We start from the raw sequence: 15734 nt of genomic DNA on the forward strand, positions 1-15734 counted from the left end.
ATATCAAAAAGCCTAATCTTTAATTTATCGTGAGGAATGGTTGTATAAAGTGTAGAAAAGTCGTAAGTTTTGATGTTGTAAACTTTTGAAAAAATTTGTGATTTCAGATTTTCTAAAAATTCTTTATAGTTTTTGAGGATCTAAATTTGATTACACCACTTCTAGAGTATGCTGTAGCACAGTTCGTCGAAAGTTTCCCCTTAACAGCAGTTGATATTTTGGTTAGGAGTAAAGATACGGGCTTTGGCCCGGCAGTATATCTTTGTTTGTAAGGATTTTTATGAAGTTTAAGAATCCAGTATAGGTAGGGTAGATCGAACTCACCTTGGTTGACTGGAATGTTAAAGGTATGAAACACTGAAATGTTATTTTGAAGAATTTCATCCTTGGGAAGTGAACTGCGAGTGTAGGATTTCCAGACATATAATTAAAACAAAGTTCTTCCAAAATACAATTATAATAATGAGCCTTACAAACAAAGACGATATTGTTACCAGCATTGTCTGCTAGAACCATTACATATTGTTCATGTAGCCTCTAATTCTTTTATCAACTCCGATTAAGCGAAAACGGAAGGATAGATGGTTCGCATTTTGCCATTTAATTTTCGTATACGATTCTTTAATATATTTCTAAAATATTTAATCCATTATGACAGAGTGTTCAGGTTCTTCTTTTTCATATTTAGTTTATTCTGGCATAATCTTCGACAGAATTCATGATAGAAATGAAGTTCTGTCGCCAATTGAAAGATCGGGGCTCCGTGTATTTAGGACCTTTCACGATGATTGATTTTAGGTCTTCATTTTCAACTTTATTCTGAGTTTGGGGTGGGTTTTCTTTTTTGATAAATCTGGTTGCGATTATTTAAGAACAAAACGGAACACATTAAAACAATTTAAAACAAGTTTTTGATAACAATGTCATGCCATTATCCTTTGATAAATACTATATATAACAAAATCAAATGTAAATGTTTATTACTCAGTCTCTTTTATAAAAAGCGTTCAGTTGACAAAAATATCAATTGAAAGTGCTAACTTGACTCTTTATCAATTCCAGTGATTTAAGTGAATTTTATTAAAATTTTGTACCTCTATCTGTCTGTATATTTTTATCCAACATATCTCTAAACTCGAAAACATTTTAAAAGAGAATATGTATGTATTTAGGAGAAATAGGTAAAAGATCTTCGGGGGTGGTGTTCCGGTTAAAACGCTGGAGCTATCATTTTTGTCTATCATTTTACCTTAGTTTATTGCCTTAAACATTAATGAGTGAGCAGTTATCAGATAATAATTTTATTTGATTAATGAATCTACTGTAATTCTTTGATAAACTATATATAAACTTCATGGGCATGTTTGGCTCTCTCTGCATTTGTTTTCCTTTTTCAACCAGAAACAATCAAGCTCACCTGTGATTTTATCCTCCACAAAGACCTCCGACAAATTCCTTTTTTATATTATTATATTCATTCAAACCTTATTTCTTTCTTTGGTAAATGCCATGCGAAAGATGAATTATGTTAGCCTATTATAAAGCAAACTCAAACGCAAAGTTGTATCGAATGAGCTACTGTCGTTCCAGTCATTCTACATTTTGTCAGACTGTCTCAGGCGATGTTTTTAATTCAATTTTAGAAATAAGAGTTAATATAATGCAGTGTTATATAAAGGTGATTGGTAACATCCTTACATACGATTAAGGTTTTTAATGTCAAATCAGGAAGTACACTCTTTACAAAAGTAGGTTGTCTATGAAAAACATAACATAATTGTAAACAGATCAGGTATGTCTGATACAAAAAGCAAAGTACAACGATGCCAAAAAAAAAAAAAAAAAAAAAAAAAAAAAAAAAATAGTACACTGTAACTTAAAACCGTTTAAAAATCACAATCTTATTCAAACCAAAATCTGTGTATACCTGTTTGCATTTTTTTCCTGCATATTTTATAACCCTGTTAATAAAGTTCACCATCAAAAATTTTATTTGTTTAGGGTGAAAACACATTGCCTAGGTAAGTAATTTATGTTAGGTTTTGACATACAATTTGAGTATTTTTATTTGCATTTGTCAAAGTGTACGCGTAAATGAATTTTATATTTACCCTGTTTGAACTATAATTTGGATTGCTAACTAAAGCCAAGTTCATTAAGTGAATGGAAGATATATTTTTGTTAAGTGTATAAAAATTTTACATTTGATCTAAAACTGTTGTAACAATTCCACCACAAGAGTGTCAATTTAACTAATGTCTAGTTAACATCTCTATACAACAATTTTTGTCTCTATTTTTATGCTCCCAAAGATTCGGGGGTATATAATTTTTGGTCTGTCCGTCTGTCTGTCTGTATATCTGTTTTTCAACAGAGACATTTATCTTGCCTATAACTTTTGAACGTTAGTGCTATTTTGACCTAATTTTCGGAAAAAAATAATAATAACCAACTTTAACCTTGGTGAATGGTTGGTACTAGGATTTTTATATTTCATATATCTATGCCTTCCTATAAGATCTTTCTTTCGTACCAACATTTTTGATTTCATGACCTTGGCCTTTGAGGTTCACCTACTTCTGAAAAACTTAAACATGGCCATGAGCTGCCATACGGGGGCATAAGTGTTTCACAGACAGATCTTGTTCATAAGCAATAAAGTAATCTTAATGTGAAAGGTATTATCTGTAGATGGAAAATGTTGTGTATCTAATGAACAATTATTTAAGCGTTCCGTGCGTAAATCATAAATGTTTCACGGATCATTTTAGTTGAATGTTGAGAACATACTACTTTTTGAATATCTCGCACAAGTACAATGTAGGTTTTTTAGCAGGATCTGCAAAAATTGTTACATTGTAGGGAATCAGCTAAGTCATCGACATCTTTGGCTATTGATTATTACGTCATATATCACACACTGATGACCCTGCAGTGTTAGCTGTCAGCTTGACCTTCAAGTTTTCAGGGGCAAAATAAATTCTGTCTATGCAATTTTAAGTGTAAGGCAAATTTACCTTTACTAATCTCCGAGGAGCCAATTTCTAGAACATATGGCGATGGAGCACATTTTTATACTTTATAATTTCAGATCAAAAATGTAAAATATAGTTTATCTGCCAGGTCCAGAATAGTCAAACTGATTAACGACTCTAAATTATAGTTAACGACCATTAATCGTATTTTGTAGATAAGAGATTATTTTATATTTATCAACAAAAACTATCATTAACACTTTTTTACAGTAATATAAACTTAATTTAGCAATGCATGGTAAATGAAAGGTTACGTTCAGATGTATTTGGTCCGTACTATATCCAAAGGTGTAGACTAGAATGCCCAAACAGGCCAGTTTCAGATCTTACATAATTATTTCAAAACTTCATATTCAGTTATTTTTTAGGTGTCATAGTTTATTATGAAGAAAGCGAATGGCGAATAGTAAAATGAATTTATACAAAAAGATGTAGTATATCAATGTAATATTGAGATAAATCTGCATGAAATTACAAGTTGAATGCTAGCAAGATACGCAAAGAAAGGTCTTTCCCCAGTACCATGACCAACAACTGGGAAATATGCATTCAAATTGTTTCCCATATTAACATATAAACCACTTAATTTTTAGAGTAATTATGTTTTCCACATTGAAATTAATTTGCATCCGCTAAATGTGACATAAATGATATTTATTTTTTCCTAAAAATGACTTTTTACATGAGCTAATTTTCAAGTTTGTCATTTTAATTCATTTGAATTCGCTTTATCAGAGCTATATATAGTAATGTTGCTGATCTAGTGTTATTTTGAAAGATGTATTTGCTGAACAACTTTATTATACAATGTGACTTTATATTCATATAATTATACATTTTATTGGATCGTCACCGGTATATAGATTAATGTTTCCAACAGAGAAACTTATCAGACTTTGGACTATGTTAACCTCAACTTTTTCTTAAAATATAAGTACAATATACATGTACAGATGGTTAATAGACTTCTATGCGGAAAATTCTTATCACTTACACTGTTTTATTCATTTCTAGCTATGGATATCATTTGGATCACGATTCTGGTGTTTATTTTTTCGCCAACAGCTGTTGGACAAAATTGCTCATCGATCAAGAAATGCACTTGCATTGCATATGAAGGAAAGTGGTTTGCTGATTGCGAAGATGTTGATTTAACAAAAGCTCCAACTTTCAATCTTAAAATTATTGGTATAAATTTGGCTAAAAATAGATTTACTGATGTTCCTCAAAATCTTCCAAAAACTCTTTTATATTTGGATTTATCCCACAATAACCTGCAAAAGCTTGACAGCACATCCCTTAGAAGATATGAGTCTCTCAGGAATTTTAGTATTTCATACAACAATCTCATAGAAGTTCAGATTGGAACCTTTCTGAAAAACTTGAAACTTGAACACCTTGACATCTCAAATAATATAATTCTTACTGATGAGGTCATCTACAACATTACAAGTGATCTGCGGAATTCAAAAATAAGGTATATAAATGCTGAAAAACTGCATTGCACATATGGGGTAAGTCATGTCATAAAAGTTTATCATGTTATGAATTTAAAATACACATCGCTAGAGGAACTAAATTTAGCTTCGAATAGAATTCACCATTTGGAAACAGGAGTTCTATCATCTTTGCCAAAATCACTCCGTGTCCTAAATTTGGCAGGTAATCAGTTAAGTTTTGGGTTCTACCTCATGGAGTTTGCAGTTTTGCGCAATTTGGAGGTGCTAAATATCAGTTTTCAAGCTTTTTTCCATCAAGTTGGAATGAGCGTTGACTTTTTCGAGAACTGTAACGACACAAGAAATCCTCCTCGATTCTTTGAAGTCAGCCAAAAGGCAATCGAAAATGATTATTTATCGTACAAAAACAAATTACACGCAAGAGAGCTGACACAGATATCTCGAAAACTCCACTCGAATTTTAAGGAGTCTCATGGTATATTCGACAATTTTACTCTCTACATTCCACCGAATCTGCACAGCTTATTTTGGCATGACAATTTGTACAAAATGTTCATTCCAAAGCTACCAGTGCATGCAGAAAACAAAGTGTCAAAAATATCAATGCAAAGAAATATCATCTATAAACTAATCGGTCCAGTAAAAGGAATGATGCACGTTCAATACTTTGATCTTTCTGGTAATTTCTGTGGATATATATCCAAGCAGTTTTTAAAATATTTTACTGGATTAAAGTATTTGAATTTGTCAAACAATGCATTGGGACCTTCATTTGAAAAGGATAAAATTGGCGAGATTCTCGCTCACCAACACGAGTTATTATTTCTAGATTTATCTTTCAATAGAATAGTTCGCCTTCCAAGAAAGGTATTCCAAAACAATCATAAAATTGTATATTTAAATATAAGCTATAACTCATTGAGTAGTTTTACTGTACAAATTGAACACATGAGACAAATGTCTCTTCTAGACTTATCGTACAACCAGTTGTCAGACCTTGGAGCATCGACAAGAAAAGCCTTAAACTTGCTATCGATATCCAAGGAAATTCAGGTCAATCTAATGGGCAACCAGTTGAAGTGTTCTTGTGAAAATCTTGAATTTCTCAAATGGATTCACAAATCAACAACCTTAAAGTTTCTGGAGTTTGAGAACTACACTTGTGCATTTGGTAACTCGCCAAATTTTCCATTGAAGGCTCTCGATAATATTCTGGCCAGTTTAGAGAAGAGATGTTCTTCTTACACACTCATCATAGTAACTATGACGTCTATGATCATTGCTGCAATGACGTTAACCGTGAGTCGCATTGTGTATAGGTACAGATGGAAGCTTCGATACATGTACTATGTTGCAAAGGAGACTTATCGGGGTCATGCTAGAGGAAGAAATGGTGCAAAAAATAAACAGAGTGTGTACCGATTTGATGCTTTCATCTCGTATGCAGAAAACAATAGAACCGAGGTTATTAATCTTGTTCAAAGCCTTGAAGAAGGGTTTGATCTAAAACTCTGCATACATCACCGAGATTTCATTCCTGGAACAGATATAGCCGATAACATCACAAATGCTATTCACTCCAGCAGACGAACAGTTTGCATAATGACGTCACACTTTCTAAATTCATACTGGTGCATGTTTGAATTAAAAATGGCGCAAATGGAGGCGATATATTCTCGTAACGGTAAGAATATCTTGATTTTGGTAGCTTTGGAAAAGAGCTCAATGCAGAAGTTACCGCTTCATCTGATGGACCTCATTGAGAGTCAATCATTCCTAGAGTATCCACACAGCGAGGAGGAAATTGTTGCTTTTCGTTCAAAACTTGGAGATTCTCTCAAGGCAGATGAGTTTGAGTGATTGTCGTATAGAGAGTGACCATACTTAAAATGAAGAATATTCATTTATATCTAGGAATTAAAAAAACTCGTTAAAATGGTGGCATCAGGAACTTAATCTAATAAAATAAAAAGAACGAAAGAAATATTGAAACAAGCAAATTATATATGTACATATTTTTGTTTCCGGTACATTTTCGAATAAAAAGATATTAAACAATTAGACATACATATATTGAAAACTATGTGCATGTATATACAAACGAAGATAGAAATTTAAGGTTATGATACTTTTGATGTAATAATAAATTCAAGAATTCTAATGAAACAATCTTACTTTTTCATCCATTTAATCAACTGTTGACAAAACTTGTTTCATGTTACGAGAAAGATTCGTACATGTTTTTACATACAGTAATTCCGCTTTAATCTGGCCTTTTCACATTCCTAACGATATGTTTAAAAAAAAAAAAAAAAATTAACCGTAATTTTGACTCATTGATCCAGAATTTTGCAATCCGCAACCGGACAGTCAATTATTACTACGATATGTTTTATTTCTTTCACAAATGACTCCATAATCCGGTGGTTATTTTGGATTGGACATGTTTGAGACAAAACCTTTTTAGGTGTAAATTGTAAATATTATTCACTTACAGAAGATTCTTTAACGCTCATTTATCAAAAAAATAGTCTTAATTTTACATACTTTACATACCCCATAATCCATCCTAACTCCGAGGTGTGAATTGTTTTTGCGTAACTGATATTATCTAGCACATCCACACTCGATGTCTTTGATTCCAATTAAAGAACAGAAGAAGACAGATAGAGAAGGGAAAGTTACCTGTATTTATACAGAATTTATAGGATTTTTTTAATATAATAAAAACAAAACAAAATGTATGATGATAATTCAGCTGATCTAAGCTTCGGCAATAAAATTCATGCCAGGATTGCAACTGGTATCCGCCCCCTAATTGTGCTTGTCTGCTGGTTTCAGTCGACATCAGATGGACTTCAACTTTCCTTAGATGTTTCGACCCTGGACTACAGTATAACATCCTACAGTTGATGGGTTAGTAATGGTGGACAATATACCACGCGATGGACTCTGGCTTTCTACACAGATCATCTCTATGATGTCATAGCTAGCTGGTGCTTTCCTTTGGCCTTCTTCTGTCTATATTACTTCAGTCTGCTTGAACCATCATTCGTTTTTTAAATGTTGTTGCCTTTTACCATTACTGAAAGAATGTCATGCCTGCTCCTTGAATTCTGATACATGTGATTGCATGCTACAAGTATCTGCTTAGTTCACTGATGCAAATGTCGACCAGTTCCTTCCTATTATGCTTTTGAATGCTTATGGAAATTGGGCTTAATAGTCAGTATGAAATATAGAATCTCCTTCAAAAATGAAAACAATAATTTCTTAAAACTCTCCAGAATTACCCAGATGGCGAATGCAGTAAATTTACGATACATGAAAACGCTAGCTTTACACGAAACATAGAGGTAGGTTCTAAGAATCCACTCTGAACATGAACAATATAAAGCAACTTATCGAGAAAATTCTGTTCATTTACATAATAATATCAATATGCTAACTAACCAAAAAATGTAAAAACAATAATAAAAATTAAAATTTAACATATATTTCAAATTCAAATGAAACTTGACTATCCTCCAAATACTTTCTTAAAAATGGAAGCGTATCTAATGATAACTACTAGTTTTTGAATAATGAATATACATTTTTTGTTCACGTAATGCTTTCAGAATCAAGAGCTGGTATTTCCTACTCTAAAAGTGCATTTAAAAGCATTAATCCATCAAAATCATAGAAAGATTTTATTTTTTAGTGAATCTGATATTTGCCTATGACATGGATTTTTTTTTTGCGTAAGGTGTTTTTTCAATATGTTATGGCCATTTATCTTTGATTCTCACCAAGACATCCCGTGTATGTAAACATTTGAGCGCACATAACGCGACGGACTACTTTTTTCAGCTTCATTTTATCATAGACATGAATGTCCAGCCAGATTAAAAAACATCATGCAGCTATACAGTGACTAAATTTATGTTTTGCCTATGTGCAGAAATATTTAGTTTACTTCTGAAACAGAAACATTTTTTCTTCTTTTTTTTTGGATAGTTTTTAGTATTTCGAATAAACTAGCCCCTACCTAAGGAGGATGGATCTTGCAGTCAAAATTCTTCGGGAAATTGGTAATCTATATTTTAAATATCTACGCACATAGCTTAATAAAAAATCAAAACAAAAAATAGGGATTGATATGTGTTTATCGGCACTGCGTAATATTTAATATGACTTTTTTTTCACTACAATTGCAATTTGCACCAAACATCACATTTTCAGTATTTTTTCTCTCTAATTTTTTCATCTAAATGATAAAAGGCACCAAAGACAGTCTTATACTGTGAAGAACAAATGCAATTAAAGTTTTTGACAAAAAAAAATCCAAATTATTGTGTATAAACAAATATGTGACGTTTTTGCATTCAAAAACTGTGAATTTTCTGGCACTGAAAATTTAACAAGCAATAAAATTATTTTAAAATTTTTTAGTGAATTTACATCAGACTAGTATATAGTATCATATATTTTCAGTAGAGTAAAGAAGAGTAAAAGTATTTGATTCGATACGTGAGAGCATGCTTTACGTCTGAACAATTTCTAAAACGAGGTAAGTTATTGACAAACAAGTTGATGAAACAAGAATATCAACACTCTCGTTTAAAGTCATCATTTTGAAGTTCTATGGTTCTATAGCAAATACAATCCATCATAAAGTCAAATGCTGACTGACGTTTTTCATACTAGTTGTTAGGCCATTATTTACACACTGAATTGTCTACGGATTTTTCTGTTATTTCCCGATCATGACAAGGAGCACACGACGGGAGTAACCGGTCAGCAGGGGATGCTCAATCCTCCATGGCACTTGAACCCTCCTCTGATGTGTTAAAGTTCCCTGTTTGCTTTGCTCTTAATTTGTATTGTTTAAATGGACTTTTGAGTTTGAATACTGTTGAATATCTCGTTCGTTATCTCCATATATTTCAAGCAGATGTCAATGTTATTTATTTTTAGATATTGTCAAAATATGTTAATTTTAGTTTAAAATTTGATTTTTACCCCTGTACTTTTACAATTATATTTGCTATGTCTGTCAGAATTGACGAGGAATTCAAAAAAGTTAATCTTATATTTAATTTGACGTCTACAAAAATTGTAGTACCGCACAAAATAACTCTATAAGAAGTCTGCCTCGATTTTTAGGAAACCAAACTTAATAGTACTGTAAATATTTTTTCATATAAAAATTAATCATTTTCTTCTGGTCGCCCGCGTGGCGCAGTAGTTAGAGCGTCTGCTCTAGAGTCGCGGAGTAAGGAGTTGATCCTTACGTCGCGGGTTCGAATCCCACTGCGGGTCGTGGAGACCGGTCCTTCGGATGAGACCGTATAAACCGAGGTCCGTGTCGCAGTAGGTGCTGGCACGAAAAAGATCCATCACTGATCAATGGCCCTGAGTGCAGAGTATAGGTCAAAATTTGTAAATTTGAAAAATTCTCGAGAGAGACGTTAAAAAACAAACAAACATTTTCTTTTGGAAAAACCTTTCGCCACAAAGTAGAATTCCTCATGTAATCCTTTGTTTATGGAATTTAAAGTTTTGAATTTGATATAGTTTAATTGAAATTCAAATATATTGTTAAAACATAAATATGACACAGAATTTTTAGACTAGAGTTCCAGGCAAAAATCTATTCAAAAGCTGAGGATCGGATCTCCTTACGTATTTCAAAGACAGTTAATTCGTTTATACGGTTTTTGAATGCCCTGTACATTCTGTTCTATTTCTTATATCTTACAGAGGAGGTGTTATTGCTTATTTTACAGCTTTGAACTTAATCTTAAACATGAAAATAATTCCTTTTTTAACTGCTCATCATACATACAAAGGTTTCCAGTTTCTGCTTTCAATTACCTACGAAAAGGAGATTGTATTTCCTCTTTAGTTTGTTTAATATCAGCAGATTTTCAAAATAGAGAATTTTCCTAACATTAAGTTCAAGGCAGGTAAATTGGTATCATAATGTCACACCACTATAATTATAACGGGGACCGGGGGGGGGGGGGGGAGGAACGAGCTAAAAAGCCCTATTACGAGCTAAAGATCGCAATAACGATACAAAATGTCGTTATAACCTTTTTTGCTTTTTATTTTTAATATTATTTTTTCTTTATTGTTATGTGTTTGATTGAACGGATGCTTATATTCATCTGTATATTTGTGTGAGTTTTTTACCTTTTGATAAAATGAAATATAATCAAACGAATTTTTTTCCACACAAACAACCAATTACAAAAAATATATTTTGAATGCAAACCTTTCTTTCGTTGCCAAATACCATGCAAAATAATGAATTATCTAATCCTTTTAATTACAAAATTCGTGACCACACAGAGTAGCACAAAACAATATGACCTTCTCAATTCAGTAATTTAAACGGGGGAGTCTTAATCTGTGTCTTTTTAATAAAACAAAATGAAAATTTGAGATTGCTTCCTGAAGTGTTAAGAAATTTTGAATCTATATTTATTTCAGACAATTTGAGAGAGGTATTTGTTACTTATAGCATTTGGTCGTAAAGTGCAGGCTATTTAATTCAGCTTCATATAGTATAACTATCTAAATTTATTAATTTATCATGCCAAAAACCATATCTACTATTTATTAATAAGAATTAGGGTCATGGGTTACTCAAAGCCCGAGAAAGTTGGGTTTTATCATACTTTCTTGTTTTAGTTACTTTTCGATTCAAATTGATTTGTTACTTTGTGAAATTAGAGTTCATTTATTCTTATTTGGAAGGATTTCATTTTTTTCGTTCTTTTGCATTAAATTTCAATTGATAGATATAAAAGTAAGGTTTGAGGAGAGTGAAAAAATAAGGTTGGTTTGAAAGGAAAATTATATTTTAAAAATGTGTAATAATGAAGTCTGTACAAACTATTTAGCAAATTTCTATAACAAATTATTTTAACATGGTAAACTATTATATAATACTATTATATAATAGTTGATTCTCTTTAGCTTCTGTTCAGAGCTTATGAAGTTAGTTTTTTATTCAAAGGTTATCTTTTATCTTAATATTGAATATAGACATGATGCACCAATTCAATTAAAGGTAGTGAAACATAATTCAGCATTTAATAAACTAGACTTTGACCCGTGCGTGCACGGGTTGACATTGTTATGAATGCATCCATGTGCATATCGGACATTTACAAAATAGATACATCGACACATTCATATTGTAAGGTACTTTTGAAATAAACAATGAATGTGAATATAATTCTGTTTTTTGTTGTTTTTTTTTTTGTTTGTTTTGTTTTTGTTCTTAAAATTGGTGCGTAACGGCGTAGCGCAGAATGGGTTTGACCCCAAGTTTAGCTATAAATCAAGTCATGAGTTCGAATCACGCCGGAGCTTACATAAATTTCACCTTTCCAAACAAATTTAATAAAAGAAATTATGGATATTTATTGAAAATATGACAACAACAAAGAGTTGAGCACTGCTGATACATATCAAGCAAAGTAATGAAAATGAAGAAATGTGCTAAGCTGGTATTTTTACACAATCAGTTATTAAACTAAATGTGTAATAAATTTTGTAACAATTTTAACACTGCAGGTCTCAACTTGTTCAAAATATGACCTCAACAATAAAAGAGTTATTAAGCACTGCTAATACGTATACTTTATATATACACAGGTAATAGACATGTATATAATCTGTAAAAGCAGAAATGAAAATGGACAAATGTGCTATACTGGTATTTCTACACAACTTAGCAGATGTGAAGCAGAACAGATTATCTTGCAACAAATAACCCCCCCCCCTCAAAAAAAAAAAAAAAAAAAAAAAAAACATACTGGTTGTTCAAGAGATCATAATAAAAATTAAGAATATCAAATGTACTTTATCAAATATATGATATAAGAAAATGCTCTCATGACTGTCTGTTTTGATTAAATTTATTGTAATATCCTTGAATTAGTAATATTTTGAATCGATTCGATTAAAACCCAAACCTCGGTTTTTGAATAATTTTGATTCGATTTTTGGAAACAATATGTTTGCTTCAGTTGTGTTTAAACCTGTTATAGTTACTGAAAATTCGAAATAAATAGTAACCAATTTGAAAGTTTTTTTCATCTTTTATGATTCAACAAATGTAATGTGTTTTACTTTTTAGCTCACCTGAGCTGAAAGCTCAAGTAAGCTTTTCTGATCACATTTTGTCTGTCGTCAGTCTGTTCGTCTGTCTGTCCGTCTGTCTGTTAACTTTTCATATTTTCGACGTCTTCTCCAAAACCACTGGGCCAATTTCAACCAAACTTGGCACAAAGCATCCTTGGGTGAAGGAGATTCAAAATTGTTAAAATGAACTACCACGCCCTTTTCAAGGGGAGATAATTAAGAAATATTGAAATTTTTTGGTAAATCTTTAAAAATATTCTTCTCAAGAACCATTTGGCCAGGGAAGTTGAAACTAACGTGGAAGCATCCTCAGGTAGTGTATATTCTAAATTGTTAAATTCATGACCCCAAGGGGTAGGGTGGGCCTCAATGGGGGGTTGAAAGTTTTACATAGTAATATATAGGGAAAAAACTTTCAAAATCTTCTCCTTAAGAACCTTTTGGCCAGGAATGTTGAAACTTATGCGGAAGCATTCTCAATTTTGTTTAAATCTTATCATGACCTTTCATGACCCTTGGGGGTACGGTGGGGCCACAATGGGGGAGGGGTATCCATGGGAGTATTTATAGGAAATTTTTTTATGAATTTTCTTTTCCAAACCTATTTGACCAGAGAGGTTTTCTGAAATGTAAATTCATATAATGTACATTCAAATTTGATGATGACGATCACAGGGGTCATGATAGGGTACAACCACAAAAGGAGAGGGGAGAACAAAATATTTACTGTAAATTTTACATATGAAAATCTTTGGAGAAAAAAGTTAGAATATTCTTCAAAAATTTAATATAAAAAACTAAATTTGTACAGATATTTCTGATTTGTTAAAGCTGTTTGGGTTAGAGTAATTGACCATTAAAATTAGTTGCTCAAGTGAGCGGCGTGGCCCATGGGCCTCTTGTTTATGCTAAGTATAAAATATATGGGATACAAAAATTATCATTATCTTAGATAAGCCAAGCATGGGTATCCTAAGTAGGAAAGTAGGAACTTGAAGGTACTTCTTGCTGCAATAATGAAGTCTTTTCCGGGGGGGGGGGGGGGGTTACAACTCTTATTGGATCATAAAATATCATTTCCATTTCTTAATTGAAATCATACAATGTAATCAGAAACATTTTAAAATAAATGTTTCTGATTTAATTATTCAGAGCATAATTTTTTTCAAAATATTTAGTAAAGTCTGAGTTTAGCGCAAACTTAAACATTTACTGACCTTGACCGATTTTATTTTGGGACAGCCACTGAGAATGCATGGTTAACTCACCCTATATTTTACAAACGATCGATATTTTAGCAGCATTGATAGAATGAACTGTACGGGCCGCAAGGGCTGACTTCAGACTACCTATCAAGCGTAGTTACCATGACAACCTTTACATATTTTGAAGATCTAGCCTAGAACAGGCTGTCCCTTCCATATAACATACTGAAGATCAATAACAATAATTTACATATTTCACCCACTTTTTTTTAAAGTTAAAGAAATTTTTGGAGGTGAAGTTATAAATCTCAGCATTGAAGGTAATAGTAAACATGGCGAACAAATTCAAGTTGCAATCATTTAGACACATTTCAAATTGAAAATATCGGTTATATTGACGTTATTTAATTATTTCGATTTATTTCAAAGTTAAGAAATGAAAATAATGTTATTGTAATTTTTGGCGGAAAAAGAATGCCTACTTCACCAAAATGTGATTCTAGCTGCAGTTGTAACCCCCCCCCCCCCTTTTCCCCTCAAAAAAGCACAAAAGAAAGGAAGGATAAAATAAAATCGGGTAGTTACATTAATATTGCTTCTACGATCATGAGCTTTTTGCCTCCATTGAGATGGCCAGAGACATAAATAACATAATTATAATAAATGTGTCTCCGAGATGGCAATGATTACCCACGTGGCCACAATATCACATTTGCATGGATAAACTCAGAAACAATAATACAAATACATGTAAATTTTCATTGGAAATTTGCTGCATATTTTGTTCATATCTATTTATGATTTCTTTTTAGAGAAATTATAAAATAACAAATATATATCTACTTAGTACAAATTACTTTTGTCTTCTCTGATTTGAACATGTTGAACACCGTGATTTAGCCTAAATGTAATGCGCACGCACAAGATTGTAAAATCCAAAAAATCCAGATGATTTCCGGAATTTTTTGAGGAATTTTCGTTGATTATTAATTAGCGAAGCTTAATTGAGAAAAAATAAAAACAAATTGGTAATCTTCAAGTACCAATGATGTTTAAAATATATAAAACAAAAGACAGTACTCTTCTGATTTATCGGTATTAAAGGCCAAAAATCCGAGTCTATAATTTTAATATAGTAGTATAGATAAAACAGGATTGATCAAATTCAAATATGACGAAAAACCATTGTTAACTGTACCATTTCATTGTAAACTTCTGTGAGAGATTCAAGGTTTAGTATAACATGAAAGTGGACAGTTGTAAGTTAAAAAAAGTTATTGACGTTAAATGAAGTTACTAGAACATTATACAGAGCATAGAAAAAAAAAGAAGTTTCATACATAGAATCTAATTCATGAAATAACTCCCTTGGATACATCCTATAGAAATCTTGCACATCACCAACCATGCATTTTCAAAGTATTCACAATAACGAAAGAAAATATAGCTTTTATTTTTCATATTGTTTTTCATTATTTTGTAGGTAATGTAATTTAATTGTAATATTTACAAAATGTAGAATTGAAAATTTAATCTTTTACACTATAATCAATAATTTTATTTAAACCAAAATTAACTAATATTATCATTGGTCACAAGCGAGAAAATATATTTATCAACCATATTTCTATGGAAATGAAGTAATTGGGTTTTCATGGACTCTTAAGTGATATCATTTTTTTTCTATTTTAATTATGCGAGAAATATTTGAGAAAACATTTGAACAATATTTATATTTTATTACTGTGAGTATTGAATGCATAGAAGGTAATGATGCAAAACTTCGGTAAAATGGTTTATTTTTTGTAGTTAAATCTAATGTCACAAACTTTTTTAAATAACTGATTTTTAATGGTTTCTGCCTGAAAGCGCGTAATATATTAGAAAATATT

The 15734-nt window shown here is 31.6% G+C and overlaps 1 protein-coding gene across 1 annotated transcript; it reads left to right on the forward strand.

Annotated features, from left to right (window-relative positions):
- The first annotated feature begins 5538 nt into the window (after window positions 1–5538).
- Window positions 5539–6355, forward strand: LOC133188088 (toll-like receptor 4). Its single transcript, XM_061323476.1, has one exon. It carries the CDS (start codon window positions 5558–5560, stop codon window positions 6353–6355), a length of 798 nt encoding a protein of 265 aa, XP_061179460.1. The 5' UTR covers window positions 5539–5557.
- The last annotated feature ends 9379 nt before the right edge of the window (window positions 6356–15734 follow it).

Source organism: Saccostrea echinata, unplaced genomic scaffold (genome assembly GCF_033153115.1).
Source record: "Saccostrea echinata isolate AGI-Se365-2 ecotype Australia unplaced genomic scaffold, CSIRO_AGI_Sech_v1 ptg000015l, whole genome shotgun sequence".
Taxonomy (NCBI): Eukaryota; Metazoa; Mollusca; class Bivalvia; order Ostreida; family Ostreidae; genus Saccostrea; species Saccostrea echinata.

Coding starts and splice junctions, on each gene's coding strand:
- LOC133188088 (XM_061323476.1), top strand. CDS start 5,558: ATGGGCAACCAGTTGAAGTGTTCTTGTGAAAATCTTGAATTTCTCAAA.